The sequence below is a fragment of the Callospermophilus lateralis genome, chromosome 3 (genome assembly GCF_048772815.1).
Source record: "Callospermophilus lateralis isolate mCalLat2 chromosome 3, mCalLat2.hap1, whole genome shotgun sequence".
Taxonomy (NCBI): domain Eukaryota; kingdom Metazoa; phylum Chordata; class Mammalia; order Rodentia; family Sciuridae; genus Callospermophilus; species Callospermophilus lateralis.
In genome coordinates, this window is record NC_135307.1 from 100,994,586 (window position 1) to 101,014,456 (window position 19,871).

Below are 19,871 nucleotides of genomic sequence, written 5' to 3' on the forward strand. Positions count from 1 at the left end.
AGCTAACACTGATACTAAAGAAGCAAAATTATTAGCACATTTGTTAGAAACATATTGATGTTTACCAAAACAATCAAAAGAAACCTCTGGAGAATAAGACTAGCAAATGGGGAGCTGCCCTCACTCTTCCCACCCGCCACCCCAGAAGACTGTTCTTTACTACTTGCATTTTTAACCATGTGGATATACTACTTTTGTGTGTGTGTATGTGTGTGTGTGTGGGCAATCCCAAATAAAGATAAGTGATTAAAATGATATATGTTGGGGCAGGGGTTGTGGCTCAGTGGTAGAGCACACGCCTCTCACATGTGAGACCCTGGGTTCGATCCTCAGCACCACATAAAAATAAATAAACAAAATAAAGATATTGTGCACATGTATAACTAAAAATGGACATACATGAAATAGTTAAAAAAACTGATGGAAGGGACTTGAGGTAGAATATAAAAACTTGGCTTCTAACAAGTAATTGGGAAAATAGAAGAGGAAGAAAAATGTATTTCAAATGGGAAAAACAGAATTAACCAACTAAACTTAAAACTTCCTACAGACATACATTATTTTGTAATTACTGTTTGATACCCTGTGTAAACAGAACTTAATACTGCTTAAATGAATGTTGAATAAAGGCAATATTTTAAGCATTAAATATACATCATTATAGGAAAACAAGAACAGGATAATAACTAGAAGACAACAGGTTTTTAATTTTTAATTTTATTTTTTTAAATTTTTATTTATTTATTTTTTTTAGTTGTAGTTGGACACAATACCTTTGTTTTGTTTATTTATTTTTATGTGGTGCTGAGGATCAAACCCAGTGCCTTGCATTTAGGGTAACAACTGAGACATTTTAACTATTAATATAAGCCTAAATTGTAAAATCTTAAAATCTTAACTTCCAAGATAATAGTATTGGGAGGTAGTGGCCTTTGGAAGGTGAATTAGAGATCACAAGAGCAAACCCTTTATTACAGGAATTAGTGACCTTATAAAAGAGACCACAGTGAGAAAATAGCATATATGAAAAAGTATACTCTCAGCAGAATCTGATCATGCCAACATTCTAATTTTGGCCTTCTCAACCTGCAAAATGGTAAGAAATAACTTTCTGTTGTTTATTTAAAAAATTAAGATATAGTGAAGGTTTGGTAAATGCTACTCTACAATTTTTAATTTTTTTAAATTTTATTTTTTTATAGGGGTCTCACTGTGTTGCATAAGCTGGTCTCAAACTCTGGGCTCAAAGGATCTTCTCACCTTCGCCTCCTGAGTGCTGGCAGTTAAGTGGGTACTACATACATGGCTTTAGAATTTTTAATTTTGCAAATTCTACTTTTTAAAAAAACATTTATTTTTTAGTTTTAAGTGGATACAATCTTTATTTTACTTTTATGTGGTGCTGAGGATCGAACCCAGTGTCTCATGCGTGCTAGGCAAGCACTCTACCTACCACTTGAGCCACAACCCCAGCCCAAATTCTAATTTGAATTAAAAAAAATTTTAAAAGAGGAAATTCTGAAAGTAATTTTTAGAATAGGAATTAATGGAAAAGGAACCTGGCCCTGAAGTCAGAAAACATGGGTTCAGTCAGGTGCAGTGGCACATGCCTGTAATCCCAGCAGTTTGGAAGGCTGAGGAAGGAGGATTACAAGTTCAAAATCAGCCTCACCAACTTAGTGACGCCCTAAGCAATGTAGAGAGACTCTGTCAACAATAATAACAAAACAACAACAACAAAAAGGCGGGGTGGCGGGGGCACAGGGAGGATGCTAGGGATGTAACTTAGTGGTTAAGCACCCCTGAGTTCAATCCCTGGTACCAAAAAAGAGAACATGGGTTCAGATCTGTCTAAGGCAATTTACTTCTCTAGGCCATGACTTCATCCATAAAGGAGCACTAATCTTTGCTACCACCTATCTTAAATAGATGTTACAACATTAATCAACAATTATACATATAAAAAACCCTATCAATTTTGCACATATGACCTAAATTTTAGATAGACATAAAGCGTTATTTATGTTATTTAACTCATGACATGCTCAATATTTAAGTAAAACAAATGTTGCCAGAATGTCTATTTCTGCCTTCCATGTTCTACTAAGAGTTTAATCTACATTGATGAATACAATAGAAATTGCAAACTTAGTAGGTAAGCATGAAAGTGTCTCACACTACAAATTTATATACAAACTAAAAAATTAAAACATCATATTCCTTAAAAATATCAGATTAAAAAAAAAGATTTAGAGAGAATATTTACATACCAGATAATATTGTAGCTAAAGTTGTCAAGTTTACAAATCTGAAGGCTTTGTGTTTCTACATAAAGCAAACAGACATTCAGGACTGATAAAAGAGGCTACGTGTTACTTAATAAGAAATCCATTCAGGATGAATACCAGTCTCTGTCTGTTATGCAGTAGGAAAAAGTAGCAGAGCTGTGATTGCTTCTATCTCTGTTGCTATCATGTGTTTGCATATACCAGTTTCTGGATTGGTTCATTCCACCAACTTTGTGCATGGGTTAAGATTTTAAAAAAGAAAAATTTTTAGATAAAAACTTTAGAAAATAATGTAATCCACTTCAACCAAAATGATACATAAAAAGTAAGACTAAAAGGATAGACAAGTGTATCTACCTAGAAAGGCTCACAAATATTGATACCAATGAATCGAGGGTAAAATACATTAAATATGACATAGCATCATTTTTTTGTTGACAAGAGGCAATAATTATAATAAGCATATAAAATTAGGCATTTTTTTTTAGTTAAATAGCCCTAAAATCTATAAAGCACAACTCATTCAAGATACTATCAAGAACTGAGAGAGAAACGTCCTTTTTGTCAGAGATAAGCACACTACTCATCCTCAACTGATTAAACAGACAAAAAGAAATAAATATTTTTTGGTGTAGAATTTAGAAAAGTTAAAAATACAAAAAGCATATTTAGTGGATATTAATGGAATATACAGTTTGTGTGTGATAAAGACAATGTCTAAAAATATTTATAAAAACTGATAATTGTTAGACTAGAAGTAAACCTAAATGTTAAAAATTAAAAATTAAGCTATATTCTCTGATCATAATATATAACCAGAAATTAATAAGAAGTATGAAACAGGGTGAAAAATTATACTTCTTACTAATTTAGAACAAAGAAGAAATAAAAACTATACACATTACTAGAAAATAATGACAGCTGTGTAACAACCCATACCTGTGGGTGTAGTCAAAACTATAATCAGAGGAAAACTGGCAGATATAAATATTCATATCTTAAATGTGAAAGAATGAAAAGTAAGCATTCCATTTAAATAGTAAGAAAAAACCCAAGAAAATCAGGAGAAATAAACAAACAAAAAGGCACCTAATAAATAGGAAAAAAGGATAATAAAACTGTTATACCAATCTGATTTCCTTAAAAAACTCAAACACCAGCAAGATAAATGACAACTAAGTGAAATTTGAAAAATGTTGGGGAGGGGTGATAAGTACAAATGCCCCAAACCAGAAATTTAAAAAAGCAATTAATAGATATAGAAGATATTAAATTTATGAAAGTAGTATATGTAGTCCTATTGTAATATGTTAAAAAATAAAATTAATCCTAAAAAACCCCCAACAAATTGCCAAAATTGTAAAAATCTAACCAGAATAAAACACAAAATATTTTCAAAGAACTACCTCCAACAAAGGCTCCAGGCCTAGATAGGTTTTATAGTTGAGTTCTTTAAAACCTTCAAGAACAAATAATATCATGCTATATAAACTTACAGAGCACAGAAAATTAGAGACAGAGTTCCAAATTCATTTTACAATGTTGACTTAACCCTGATACCACAACCAGAGGAGCACACATACAAAGAGAAAAAACAAATTACAGACCAAATTTACTTATGAAATCCTAAATAATATACTTTAGTACAAAAATCAATAGCACAAAAGTATATGTCTACACGTGAGAGCCTTTATTTTATGAATAAAAGAGGTTATATTAGATAATATCTTTATAAAATATATCATGTTAATAATTCAAAGCAGCATCACTGCAAAATAATCTCCAAAGATGCTATTTTTTGGTCAAGTATAAATGATACATCTTTAATAACAGAAAACTTACTGGAAGAGGCAACAATACCTATATTGTTACAGTTAAAGTTGGGAGGAAATTCTATAGACTGTAGTAAAAAAATAAAGACAATGAAGAAGATACCCAGAATAAACTAACAAAAAAAGTCAATAGTTACAACTAGAAACAAAAATTTAAAAAAATACAATAAAAAAACCTCCCAAGTAAATGTTAACAAATATAGATTTCCTATAAACCCAAACAAAGCAATAGTAAAACAATAGGAAAATATATTTTTATAATAAAATAACACAATAAAAAATTCCTAAGGGATAAATATAACAAGAAAAAACTGGACTTAATCAAAGGAAAATAAGGAAACTTCACTGATAGGCATGAAAGAAAGACATAAATCAACAAATATTGGGCTGGGGTCATGGCTCAGTGGCAGAGCCCTTGCCTCGCATGTGTGAGGCCCTGGGTTCAATTCTCAGCACCATATACAAATAAATAAAATAAAGGTCCCTTAACAACTAAAGAATGTTAAAAAAAGAGAAATATTTACAGGTTTAATTTTTCTGAAGTAAATTTTTACAGTTAATACATTTGAATCAAAACTTGTTTGGGGTTTTTGTATCTAAAATTAGAAAAGTGACTCACAAATTCCCATGAAAAAAGTAACTGTTCAAAAAATAAACCAAGGAAAACTGTGAAAAGAAGGATACAGAGGAAAGACTGGTCTTTTACTAGCTATTTCAACATTTAATGGCCGAAACATCTACACGGTATGGTACTGGCATAAGAACAGAGAACATAAAGGAAGAAAATTGAATATAGGAGGCTCTAATGATGAAACAAAAGGGTTATATATCAAAAGTGAAACAAAAAATACATAAGATGAGTATTCAGCATCTAGTGGCATGGGTAAGTTCTTTCTACATACATTAGCAACATTATAAGCTACGAAGTTCATTAATCAGAGTTATATAAATTGATCTAAAATTAATTCTTGAAAAACATCGACATTTTAATATTATCTAATATATACAGAGGTTCATAAGCATTAAGAAATAGACACGTAAAAGAAGAATGAACACAGAAAAAAATGCATTTAGTGAATAACAAAGAAAATAAAAACTGTAACATGTTTAGCCAGTAATCCCAATTCTAATTATCTAAATTATTATCAAGTATGTTCACTGCAGTGTTATTTGTAACTGCCCATCCAAGAATTACGTAAGTAGCAGGCTAAATTTGGTAAAACAAGAATATAAACATAAAAGAAGATATTAAAAAAATTAAAAGAAAATAAATTAAAGACTAAGTTTTAGGTAGTGAGATTGATACTGGGTTACTTTTAATCCTTATACATTTATAACTATCTGCCAAAATTTTCATAAAAACATATTACTTTCATAATTAGAAAAATAATATAAAATACTTCAATGATTATTTTCATAAGCACATGACTATCAGAATTCAAAAGTTTCAACAAGGAAAAAAGCTTACAATGACTTGTAAATTAAACTATCTTTGCATGTAAAATTCCTTAAAACTGTTAAATTCTATTAAGTCTTAATTAAACAGGAAAACATGGCTAAAAGAAGCTAGTCATTACTCCATTAGATTATATAATTGTTTTTTCCTCAAAGTAATTTGGATTTTAAAGACTATGGAAGGGATTGATTTTCATATAAATATATCTAAATAATGAAATATAAAAGCATTCATACCTAAAAGGAATGGCTTTAAAAAACATTTCATATTAATAATCTTTCTTTTTTCAGTGAATGTTTCAGACAGAATCAATTTGAGACTAGTCATTCTATTAGGGTTTATTCAGGAAACTTCATTCAGGCACTCCAAATAGGAAAACAAATACTTTCTAAAAGGCCTTTAGGAAAGGACAAAATTCTCTCAAAATCTTCACTAATAAGTATTTTTTGTGTCCAAGTGGAATCATTCTTCTATGATTTAAAATTGTTTTGAAAATAAAACATATAGTTATGTTCTATTTTGCTTTCTTCAGTAAACATTTAAAAACTTTTTTTTTTTTTTTTTTTGTAGGTACCAGGGCTGGAACCCAGGGGCTCTTTACCACTGAACTTTACTATGGTCATATTTCAGCAGATGTTGGATGTTGTCTCTATTAGTGAGATGAAGGGTTGTATAGCGGAAGAACATCACTTAAAGGATATATAAATATTAGACCATTGTAGAAATGTCATACATTCATTTGCCTAATTTGTTTTTTGGGAAACTTGTAAGATATCTTTGGATAATTAGTTCTTCAACATTTCCTATTTCAGACAATTTTTATAATTTTAAAACTAAAATCTCATTCATCTTCAATTGCTACATTTAATAGATGAAACAACTTCAGAAGGAGTAGCTAAAATACTTGCCTTATAAGTTTTCTGACAGAATTTATTTTCTTCATTTTCAATTTAGGGTTTAATACATTAACACATGAGTTTGCCTGATAGTCATAACCTTTTTCTGAATTAAAATTAGCTTCTTTTGAATTCATGCACATATGTATACGCGTGCTTTTGGGCTAGGGATGTGGCTCAAGCGGTAGCGTGCTCGCCTGGCATGCGTGCAGCCCGGATTCGATCCTCAGCACCACATACAAACAAAGATGTTGTGTCCGCCGAAAACTAAAAAATAAATACTAAAAAATTCTCTCTCTCTCTTTAAAAAACAAAAAAGTTTTGCTTCTTTTGAATTCATGCATATCTGTATATGTGTGCTTTTACATTTATATTTTCCTTGATGTGGACAGGACTTCATTGGTCTTATTCATCTTATCTTTAGAACTTATCACAGGTCTGTACATAGTGGATTCAATAGATTATTGTAGACTGAGAGAATGATCAGCTTGGATCACATGCATTCACTCTGAGTTTTAATCTTTTTAAAGAGAAAAAATAAAAACAAAAACACACCTGAAGTTCTTCAGTTTATCTTTGTTCTCTTTATTATTTCAGATATTTTTCCCTAATCTTTTTCTTCAGCTTCATTATGTCTCTCTTGGTGACAAGATTTTTATTTTTTATTTTCAGTTGTAGATGGACATAGTATCTTAATTTTATTTATTTTTATGTGGTGCTGAGGATTGAACCCAGTGCCTCCAATGTGCTAGGAAAGCACTCTACCACTGAGCTATAACCCAAGTCCATAATAAGATTTTTGAATAAGAAAGTTTCCTTTCTAGACACCAATGATGAATAAATGTATTTTTTTCTTCAGCAGTGTTTTTATTTCCAAATTATTCTTAAAGCTATTTAAAAGTTACCAAATGTAGTTTCTTTGCATTGTCTTACACTGGTTAATGACAGCACTTACTTGATATTTTTCTCCCAAATTGTATAATTATAACACATTAATGCCTGTTTTGACATTTCAATAACCAGAAAATTCTGGTTTTATTTATTTTGCCAAAATAAATTCTCCCTTTCAAATCAATTATAAAAATGTTAAACCAGCTTAGAGTTATCATCTATTAACTTTTATCTAGAAAGATCCTTCAGCCTCTATGTTTTTGTTACCTGTATTTAAATAAATTATCTGTATAATTACATCTTTTGAGTGTTTAAATGCACAAGTCATTGAACTCATCTTTGAATAAATAATTCATAACCTTCTTTAGTTGGCATGGAGGATTAAAGAGTTTTGGATTCATGATAAGGACCTTTAGGAAGTCCAAGTAAAATTTATATTTTGCTTTTTCCTTATACATTGACTTATTTGTTGCCTTCCACTGTTCCTCCAATCCCATTTCTTGTCATCCTTAAGAACTATATGGGAATCCATTGATCTATGCCATTGTTCCTTTCCCCTCAGACATTCCGAAGTAATCTAGAAACATCCTTTTATTTGATAATTTTTCCCTATATTACATACTACCACAGAAGCTTGGAGCTGGAAGAAATCTTGGAGAGTTCTACTAAGAACTCCCATATATCAACTTGATATTTTATAACAATGATTTTTTTAAACAAAGCATTGTAGCTACATATAGTGCTTAATGTCTTTAATATAGTACAGCATGCCTTATACATATAATACTTACTTGTATTCATCATAGACTTCCTGTTTGGGCAGTGAAGTCTCAGGATGTTCCTCTAGGGTATTCCGAATCCAGGAAAAGGCATGCATTTGCTGTGCCCGACTAGATGACATGGCATTCTGATCACTAATCATAAAATAAAAATATGTTTAAGCTAAACTAGACAGCAAATTCAATGATAATTTCTGAGCCAGACCTAAAAATTCCACTAAAGAACTATGTGCAAACACATCACAAATGAGTAAACCAAAGTTAGGATATATAGTAGATACCAAATTGTCCATCTCTGGTTTCATAAGGTAGGATCAAATTGAAATTATTGTTATAGTTTCATCTCTTCTATGGTTTCTAGAGTGGAATAGGTAGTGAAGTAATGACAACATAAGGTATTTGTTTGGGCCAAAATTATCTCTAAATGGATATTTGCTCACTTATTCATTTCAGTTACCTGTAAGAATAATTTATTTAATTTCGAAGAAGATACTGAAGAAATTTCTAGTATATAAAATAACTAAAATAGTTATGCAGCACGGTCTGAGGTAAGACAGAAAAGGTAAAAGTAACAGAATTTTCATTCTGTTTCTTTTCATGCACAATTTTAAAGTAATAGATTGCTGAGAATAGCCTGAATGAATGAATTTTAAGAAATACTTAAAAGGCTAAGAGGAGTACTTCCCTCCACAGTTTATAGATGAGACAATATATTTTTTAAAATTTTTATTTGTTCTTTTTAGTTATGCATGTCAGTAGAGTCTATTTTGACATATTTATACACATATGGACTATATCTTATTCTAGTTAGGATCCCAGTATTATGGATATACACAATGTTGAGATTCACTGTGGTGTATTCATATTTGTACAGAGGAAAATTATGTCAGACTTATGCCACTGTTTTTCCTATTTGTATCCCCACTTCCTTCCCTTCAGTCCCCTTTGTCTAATCTATTGAACTTCTATTCTTCCCTTCTTCTTGTGTGTTAGCATCCACATATCAGAGAGAACATGTGCCTTGCCTTTAAGACTTGAATATTTTTAATGATGAAACTAATCACTTAAAACAATTTACATTTATCATAAATTCATTCTATACCAGTAATTTCTTTTACATTCTGTAATGTGCTTACCTGATAATATGTTAAAAATAAAACACAAAAAAGCATCTTACACTTTATTCCTCAAAATACTTATCCATTTATTCTTCGCTTTTCTGTTTAATTTTCACAATTTCTCAGACTGCACAAATTCATCTGTCATAAAACTTAACCCCAATTGCATTTCACAGTATTTATTCAGTTGCACAAACGAATAAGTAGAAACTGCAGTTAAATACTTTCCCAAATAGCAAAGACTAAAATGATCTACTGTTTTGCTGTTCTGTTTTCTAATTATTTTAGGACTATTTTAAAATAATAACAACCAGAATATATGTAACATGCCTAAATCCTAAGGTTGTCCTAGAAACAATCTAATTATAGTAAAGACAAGAATAGATATACCTTTTCTCTCCATTGCTGAGACCAGAAGGCAGTTGAAGGTAGAGGTAGAGTTTCTCTAGGTCTGTAAACTTCTCAACTTCTTGCTGGTTATAAAAGATTATAAAGAAATATCATTTAAAAAAATGTTCGTTTTCATCCCAACAAAATTTACTAACATCTACTCTTAAAAGACATTGATTCTCTAAATTTAAACGGGATGAAATTAATTGCCTGCTAATCAAAACAAAAATCTAGGCTTTTCCCCTCATCAATGAAATAATACAAATAAGTTGATATTTTCATAAAAAACAAAAAGTTAACAGAAAAGGTATTTCCTTATTAATTCTTAAAGGTACAAGTAAAAGTACAGATCGATGCTTAAGAGAAAAAGTTTCTCATTTTTAATTATATTTAAATAAGGACAGTTTTATAATATTGCAGGATAGGTACTAGACCAGAAGCCAAGAGAAACATTCATTAGTTAATCTAAACATGAATTTAACTGGCTCTGGCTGCAGCAAATTTTCCTTACAACTGTGAAATGGATGACAGGATTTCTAGGATCTTTTTCTAATTCTCAAATACCTAGAATATGTGACTGCAGCTGCTGCTATTATTACCTGTGGAGTGAACTGAGTTAAAACACTGAGATGAAACCAACCTTTTCAGGACTATGAAGATGTAATTATTCTTTGATTTGCAACAATGGCTGCTACTTAGAGAACCTATTTGTAAGATTCTCTACTACTATTGTCCTGCAACTATGTCATTTTGTCTATAAATGTACTCTATAAAATAATTTCTGCATTGTTTTTTATATCTTTGTTTCCCAGATGAGTTTGCCACATAATAGCTTCAAATGTAACATAAATCTTATTACAATAAAAGTATCCAGAGCAAAATTTTGGTAGCTTAATTCAAGTAAAACTCCATTGCAATGGAAAATATGGACAGATTACTTAATAAAGCACAGATTAAACACTGATCCAATTTTTGTAAAGTTTTTAGCTGAGCTTATTCATATTCATCAAAATTTACCCACAAAAGTTTAAGTCTGAGAATTCATTCAAGAATGATTTAGTCTGTCAATTATATGCAAATAACTCCTGAATATATACATGACAACAGAATGTATTTTGACACATTATAAATATAGGGAGTATAACTTATTCTAATTAGAATCTCATTCTTTGGTTGAACATGATGTGGAGATATATTGGTTGTGTACTCATATATGAACATAGGAAAATTATGTCTGATTCATTCTACTGTCCTTCCTATTCCTGTCCCTCATCCCTTCCCTTTATCCCCCTTTGTCTAATCCAATGAATTTCTATTCTTCCCTCCCTTCCCTTATTTTGCGTAAGCATCCACATATCAGAGAGAACATTAGGCCTTTGGTTTTTGGGGACTGACTTATTCACTTAGCATGATAGTCTCCAGTTCTATCCATTTACTGGCAAATGCCATAATTTTACTAGCTCTGCATTTTAATGCCATTGTTCATGAATATTTTCCAATTAGCTTTTGCCTCAATACTAATAGATTTACATGCATGCCCTATATAGCTCTCAAAGAAAACGAACATACCAGACACATTCCCTTCTTAAGTGTTAACATCACTTTTCTCTAATTCCTAGAGTGTTTAATTTTGAAGTATGCTTAATTCTGTTCTTCATGGTATATTCCATACCAATCTTTTATTTAGACCTCTAATTCTTTGCCCAATATTTTTCTAGTCTCTTTATTTTCACTGGGACTACAAGGTCTTTAGCTGTCTTACTTTCAACAATGAAGGAGAATTCATTTACTCATTAGTTTACTCATTTTGTTTTGTTATGTTTCACAAATCATGTAAGATAACTCTGAACACATATTGTATATCATGAATTAGACAAAGACTGAACATAACAAAGCACAGATGAATAACACATCAATAAGATTCTTGCCCTTAAGGACTTACAATGATATTTATGTTATTAAAATGTCTAAATAGCTGGTTTCCTTGCTTCCAACCTCTTCTCACTGTAATCTGTCTTAAATATGGTTCCTAAAATATTTTTTGTCATATACCATCAACTCTTCCCACTTAATCCCAACAATGACTATCATATTAAAACCAGGAAGGCTATGTTATAATAATAAAACATGTTATTATGAGCAAAGTCTGAGAAAATATAATAATGTGATTTCTGATAATTAAGAATAAAAATATGTTTTATACTGTTGACAAAACCTGGAAGTCTATATTTTCAAATTTTATGTACATTGGAGAAAAGAATAGAGATAAAAATCCAGAATAGGGAATAAATTTCAGAAGATATTCCAAATTAGGATAAGGAACCAAAGAGGAGGGCTGGGGGTGTAGCTCAGTGGTAGAGTGCTTGACTAGCACATGTGAGGCATTGGGTTAGATTCACAGCAACACATAACATTAAAATAAATAACATAAAGGTATTGTGTCTAATACTAAAACAAACAAACAAACAAAAACCAAACAAAAAAACCCCCAAAACCAACCAACCAAACAAACAAACAAAAAACCAAAACCCCAAAACCAAACAAACAAAAAGAACCAAAGAGATGACTGAAAGGAGAATGTATATAAAGTAGCTTTGAAAAAGATCAAACTCAGTGTCCTATTATTATTTTTTGCTACTTCAAACAATAAAAACTTGCAAATATTCTACTACTGTTTCATTTGCTATTTGAGGTTCAACACACAGAAGAAAAAATATGAACAGTAGCATATTTTATAAAAATTTTTATAAAAATTCTATGAAGCAAATAGGAACAAAATTACCCAAGTATGTACTGATGGCATTCTATTTCAGCAAGGCTGGGGTCCTCACAAAGGTTTCCGATTTGGGGCATATTATGTCATTCACTGCTAATCACTGGCTTCTCAAACAATGCTGGCTGGTCTAGGTGAAGACTTTAATGTTCCTTGATTGTCTAGGCAAGAGTATCATGTGCCAAGTGTGGTCAACATCAGATTATTTGATATGCCTTGTAAAAAATTTAAATATAAGAATAAAAATCTAACATTCCATGCTGATTTACTGACAATCAAAAAGAAATATGTTTGTCTGAATTTGTGAAATGAAGGATAATGGTGCTCTACTTTTAGAGTACTACATAAGAGACCAACTCATAAATTTGTAAAAATTATAAAATTCTGAGGGCTGGAGTTGCGGCTCAGAGGTAGAGCGCTCACCTAGCATGTGTGAGGCCCTGGATTCGATCCTCAGCACCATATAAAAATGAAATAAAGGTGTTGTGTCCACCTACAACTAAAATGAAAAATAAATATTTTAAAAAATTATAAAATTCGGAAAGTCAGTTATAATAGAGGAATACAGTACTGACACATACTAGAATACATAGGGATCCTGAAAACACACTAAGTCAAAGAAGCCAGATGTAAGGGGCCACATATTGTATGACTTTAGATGAAATATCCAGAACAGGCAAATCTACAGAGACAGAAAGTAGACTAGCAGTTGCCAGAGGCTCGAGGGGAGGGTGTATGATGCTTAATGGGAATAGGGTTAACAATCAGGGAAATGAAAATGTTTTGGAACTAGACTGAGGCGGTAGTTGTAAAACATTGTGAATGTACTAAATATGATCAATGCTAAATTTTATGTTGAGTAATTCACAATAAAAAACATTTAAGACATACATCACTGAGTTCGATTCTCAGCACCCACATATAAATAAACAAAATGAAGGTCCACATATCTACATCTTCCCTTGTCTTAAAAGTTTTCATTTTCTTGAGTTGAAGAAAAAATGTTATCAAAGCAAAGATATGAAAGAAAAGATTTCAAATTTAGGGGGAACCTCAAATATTTGCTAATTTATTGATCAAGTTAAGTGATAATTTTGTACAAAAAAATGACAGGCTAGGAAAAAGGCTCTTCCCTGTAATTACAAAAGCTTTCATCCACACATTTAGAACGGTGCTTAACTTATTTTGAAATTTCAAATGATGTTAACACCAAGAGTATATTTATACTTATCCCAATGGGACATGGGCTAAAAAAGGTTGAGAGCCAGTTTAGAAGTATATAGCCTTGTTGTTCTTATCTACTTTAACTTAAAAAACAAACTAGTTAAAAATTCAACTCCAGAAAATTTTTACACATGATCCTACAATAGACCTGTTTTTTTTTTTTTCTGTACTCTGGGTCATAGTATTTACTCTTGAAAGTGTTCAGTTTATACTTAATTACTTGCATCTACTGATTGTTTTAAATAATCCTTTCTAGGATGTAGTCACACTTTCCCACTCAACTAGATTAAAGACCTGTTTTGTTCAAATTCAATCCCCCTTTGAGGCAGATCCTGAAAGGTAAAATGGAGCTAGATAGCAAATATTTCAATACCCTATTTATTTATTTTTTTAAATTAAACCCACTAAATATCAAAGCAAGCAGAGAGAAGCAGAAAAGGTATTTAAGTATCACTATTCATATTTAAAGGATGCAAACTTTTTGTCATTCATCTTTCTTTGACTTGATCTTTTTAATTGCATATACAACAAACAATATCCTATGGAACAAAAGCAGTTTGTTAATTTCTCTATTGAAAGACAATTACCACAAAGTTACACTATTTCAAATAGTGCTGCAATGAAATCCTTATTTTTGTCTCCCATGTCCTTCTGTGAGAGTTTCTGTGTAAAATACGTGCCTAAAAGTAGAAATAATGGGTCATAACAGTTGCATATCTTTAACTTTATTATTTTTGAATTTCTTAAAACTTATGGGTATAAAAATTATCTACGATGGATGATAAGCTGACTTTTTTCATACTATTTATCATTTGAGTTTTAACAGAGAAGCTCTCAAACTTCAGCTTGCATCACAATCATGTGGTGAGCTAGATAAAATAAGGATTTTGGGGCCCTACCGCCTGATTTTCTTAGTAGATCTGAAGAGAGAGCATGAGAACTTGAATTTCTTTCTTTTTTTTTTTAAAGTATGCTGTCATTTTAATTTTAATAAAATAGATAATTTCATATTACATAGAGAGCAAGTCCATCCACTCATTGTTGATAAAATTTTAGAAATATTTTCTATAAAAAGTTTAGTATTTGATCGGGAATTAGTCCATTATAACATAACTTCTACAGGTACAGAGTTCCCATCCTCACTCCTATTCTTATTAACTTTGAGAAATTTTAAAAATACAGAAAAGTACAAAAAATAAGACAAGATATCCATATACCACAATCCAGAATTAGCCAGTATCTTCATATATTTACTTGCAGTCTTCAAGAGAAATGGATGTTTATATATAAAAAGCTGAAGCCCTCTCCCTACCCTACCTCCCATACTTATTCCCTACCCCTCTCACTCTTCACAGGCTACACTATCAAAAGTTCGGCCTGTATTTCTCCATTTCAAAAATGTTAACATACACGTATGTATTCATTACCAATATAAAGTACTAAATTTCATGAAGTTTTAATTCAAATTTACAAAGTCACTATATGTATCATCCTGCAACTTCTTTTTCCCCCTCAATGCATTTGTTTTTAGATCCTTCTGTTAATAACATGTGGATCTCATATTTGCATTTTGCAGATGTATAGTGTCACATCATAAGAACTTCTTTTTGTTCCTGATGAACAATTAAGTTGTTTCCAATATTTGGCTACAAATCAAGCCACAGTAAATTTCCTGGTATCTCCTGAGCATATACACTCACAAGTAAAACTGCTAAATATTTTTAAATTTGTTAAGAAGAAGGAAAGTTTCCCTACTCCAAAGGTCACAGCCACTTTAGTGCATGGCTTTTGTATCTTTCAGTCTTCAATTCCCATGAATTTTGCTTGTGTGTTCATGGTCTATTTTCTTTCCCCTTCAGAGAACAAATTACCTCCAAATAATTTTTAAAAATAGTCCCATATTTTCTCATCTGATGGATTTCTTTAATATTGCAAGTTCTACTAAATGCATAGGTCTCTTTCTAGAATCTTTTTCCCTCTGCTGAAGCAATACCAGAGTTTTATTACATATAGATGATCATAGCATCTGTTTTTGTATCTTCCTTTCTAACACAACTTATTACACAGGTGAAGAACTTCACATCTATATTGATGGAGTAACAGGCCTTTTTTCTGTTCCAATTTTAATGGAAATGTCTATTGTTTCAGCATTACCTTTACCATTGACTGTGGAGTATTTTTTTATTGGCAGTCTGTTTATCATACAAATGTCTTCCTCTTCAATATGAATTTTCAGTGTCCTCAAAGTTGTTAACATTTGTGTAAGTTCCCTTCATTTGTGGTACACTGCCTCAGAATGACTTTATGATATATAAATTTTTGATGTGTTCCCATCTTGAAGATATTCATAGGGTTTTTAATGAGTATGAATTTTCTGATGTCTAATATGGTGTGATTTCTGGCTGAAAGCTTTCCCACATTCACTGCACTGGTAAGGTTTCTTACCTGTATGTATTCTCAAATGCAGAGCTAGGGTTGAGAATTGAGAGAAAGCTTTTCCACATTCATTAAATCCGTAGGGTTTCTCACCTGTATGGATTCTTACATGTACAGTGAGAGATGAACTCTGAGAGAAGGCTTTTCCACATACATTGCATTTATAAGGTTTATCACCTGAATGGATTCTCACATGCACAATAAGTGATTTCGTTGAGAGAAGGCTTTTCCGCATTCATTACATTCATAGGGTTTCTCTCCAGTGTGAATGTTTTGATGCTTTATGAGGTACTTCTTCTGGCCAAAAGCTGTTCCACACTCATTACATTTCAAGGGTTTCCCTCCAATATGAATTTTCTCATGTTCAGTAAGATTTGATTTCCCACTAAAGGTTTTCCCACACTCCTTACATATAAAGGGCTCCTTTATATAAAGAGCTTCTTTCCCATGTAAGTTCTCTGGTGTCTCATAAGGTTGGACTTCTGAATGAAAGCTTTCCCACAGTCTTTGCACTCAAAAGGTTTCTCTCCAGTGTGGATTTTCTGATGGGTAAGGAGGTTTTCTTTCTGGCTGAAGGATTTTCCACAATCATTACACTCAAAAAGCTTCTCTCCAGTATGAGTATTCTGATGTTTAATGACATACTGCTTTTGGCTAAAGGCCTTCCCACATTCATTACATTCAAAAGGTTTCTCTCTATTATGAAAAAGCTCATGCTCAGTAAGATTGGATTTGTGGCTGAAGACTTTCCCACATACCTTACAGGAAAAGGGGCTTTCCCCACTATAAATTCTCTGCTGACTGAGGTGTGACATTTGAATGGAAGCTTTCCCACATTCACAAGGTTTCTCTCCAGTATGAATTTCTTGATACATGAGGATTTACTTTTGACTGAAGATATTTCCACATTTCTTACATTTAGAAGGCTTTTCTGTATGACCTCTCAAATGCAGAGGAATGGATAAGATTTGTGAGAAAATTTTATCATCTAGCTAAAGGCTTTTCAATACTCTTTAGAAGCACAGGGTTTCCCTTCAGCATGACTTCTATGTTCAATGAAATGTGATATGTGGGTAAAAGTTTTCCCACATTCAGTAAACTCATAAGGTTTTCCTCCAGTATGAATGCTCTGCTATCAGATGCTATATCACACTTTTTATACTGAAGGCATTTCACACTGCTTTACACTTACAGGGGGATATTACCATAAGAAATAAGCAGTGGTAGAGAACATCCAGCTACTAAAATGGAGACTCAACTACATACCTTCCCTCATGGTTAGGCCTAAACGGTTTCAACCTAAAACTTCAAAAATGTTTCATTAAAGAAATGAGGTTGAGCAAACAAAGGATTTTTCCAATTATCTTATATTCACATCCTTTTTTCCTCAGTCTGTAGTTTGATGAACACAACTTGCTTCCCAAGTCTTGTTGCTTCTCTATCTGTTTATCATCTTCTCAGGCTTTTTCTGACAAGACTTCTTTTCCACTTTTTCCCCAACATCCAGTGGATCTTCTTGCTTCAGTGGAGGATCATACAGTTTGGTCTCTTTATCACTGCACTGGGCAATTCCTCTTGAAGAAATCTACTTTAGAGAGAGTCCTGCACGCCACGTGGACCAAGAGACCGTCCAGACCCGCGGACGAAGACCAAAATCGAGAACTTAAATTTCTAACAAGTTCCCAGGCGATGCTCTTGCTAGTCAGAGGATTGTGTTTGAAAGAACACTGTTCAAGAAACTGCCCTTTCAGATTTTTTGCATATTTAAAATTGGGGATATTTATCATGCAGTTATGTACACTAATCCTCTAGTGGTTATACGTGCTCCTAGTTGTTGTTTGCCAATTCATTTTGGAGTCTTTTGACACAAGTTTTTTCATTTCTGGGCAATCAAATGTGTCAATCTCTATTCATAATTTGAGATTTCTGTGTTTTGTCTTTGAAATCTTTATTGTAATATCTTAAAGATACTATTATCTTTATTCTTTTAGGTTTGAAAAACTTTTTTTTCATACTTAGTGTCCCCTTAATTCCTCTGGAGTTTATTTATTTATTTTTTTTGTAAGGTATAATAAAATAGGAGTCTAATTAAATCTTCCCCACTAGTTTAGCTAATTGTTTCAGTTTTCATTTATTTAACATTTCACCCTTTTCCTATGGATATTTCATGCCACATGTATCTCAGGATTCTTCTTTAGTACAGGTTAAAACGAATGCCAGGGGCTGGGGTTGGTGGCTCAGTGGTAGAGCGTTTGCCTGACATGAGGCACTGGGTTCGATTCTCAGCACCATATATAAATAAACAAAATGAAGGTCCATTGACAACTAAAAAATATTCACCCTCCCCCCCAAATGCTATTTTTACTTTCAAGACTTAAAAACATCTTCCTCTGAGGTGGAATTTAATTTAGAAAAAAGCCAAAGTTTTACCCTTAAATGAAAAGTGTATGAGTCATTGACTCTTCTAGAGAATGTCACAGAGAATTTTCATGTAAAACTATCATCTAGTAACTGATTAGTATAGTTAATAAAAGTCAGTTTGATGAAAATTTTACAAATCTAAGTTCAAAAGGCAAGTCTTTTACTGACAAATTAATAGGAAGAATATAAGGCCATACATTCATATACTGTTGGTGGGACTGTAAGTCAGTACAATCACTTTGAAAAGTAGTATGGAGATCCCTCAAAATACTAGAAATAGAACCACTGTATGATCTAGCTATCTCATGCCTTGTATTTATTCAAAAGATCTAAAATCAGCATACTATGATGATATAGCTACTTCAATGTTTATAGTAATGCAACTCACCATTGCCAAGGTATGAAGCCAGCACAGGTGCCCATCAACATGAATGGATTAAGAAACTGTGTACATATAAATATCTATGTAATTAAGAATTGTGTGTGTGTATTTATATATATACACACACATATGTATATATACATATGTGTATGTATATACATATGTATACATATATATACACAATGAAGTTTTACTCATTAAGAAGAATGAAATTATGGCATTGGCTAGTAAATGGATGGAACTGGACATAATGCTAAGTAAAATTAGACTCAGAAAATTAAGGGTGGAATGTTCTTTCTCATATGTGGAAGCTAAAGCAAAGTCAGGGGTAAAAAGAAGGGTGTCAAATATCATAAGGATAGAGGAAAAATCAGTGTAGTAAAAGGAGATTGAGGGGAGGGGGAGGGACAGGAAAGGGGAAGAAATGTGAAATGAATGACAAAATTATACTCTGTGCATGTATAAATACACTATAGTGATTTCACTTTTCTTTCTATCTTTTTATCTATTTATGTATTTATAAAGCACCAATTAAAAATAAATAAATAAATGGAAGACCAGTAGAAGGAGCAGAATAGGAGAGGAAGGAGAGGAAGCAAAGGGGAGGCACTGGAGACTAAAAGGGGACAAATTAAATTCCGATGTATGATTATGCCAAATGAACTCAACTATCATGTGTAACTATAATACACTAATGAAATCATTAAAAACAGAATACAGGACCTTTATATGTATACATGAACATATAATAGATGAATGAAGCCGCCGCTACTTAAATTCAATTGACTTGATTCTTCAAACCCTCAAGCTGTAGGACACAGTGGTAAGGTATAGTGTACAGAATCAGAAGACATGGATCTGAGCTCAAGATCTGCCATTAGCTTTGTGATATCAGGCAAGTTGCTCAAGCTGTGTATCAGTTTTTAAAGTTGTAACACTGCTAAAATGCTTGTAATTCTTGTAATAAATAATATTATTTAAAAAT

The 19,871-nt window shown here is 31.9% G+C and overlaps 1 protein-coding gene and 1 pseudogene across 1 annotated transcript in view; both read right to left on the reverse strand.

The window, feature by feature from the left end:
* The window catches only part of Rfx7 (regulatory factor X7), a 112,884-nt gene that overhangs the window by 25,232 nt on the left and 67,781 nt on the right, over positions 1 to 19,871 (reverse strand). The window contains exons 3-4 of the mRNA XM_076850831.2: positions 9,651 to 9,733; positions 8,155 to 8,277 (exon numbers count right to left, since the gene is read on the reverse strand). Of these exons, the coding sequence (XP_076706946.2) occupies positions 8,155 to 8,277; positions 9,651 to 9,733 (206 nt within the window). The remainder of the gene's footprint in view (positions 1 to 8,154; positions 8,278 to 9,650; positions 9,734 to 19,871) is intronic.
* LOC143394079 (uncharacterized) lies at positions 15,981 to 16,958 on the reverse strand (annotated as a pseudogene).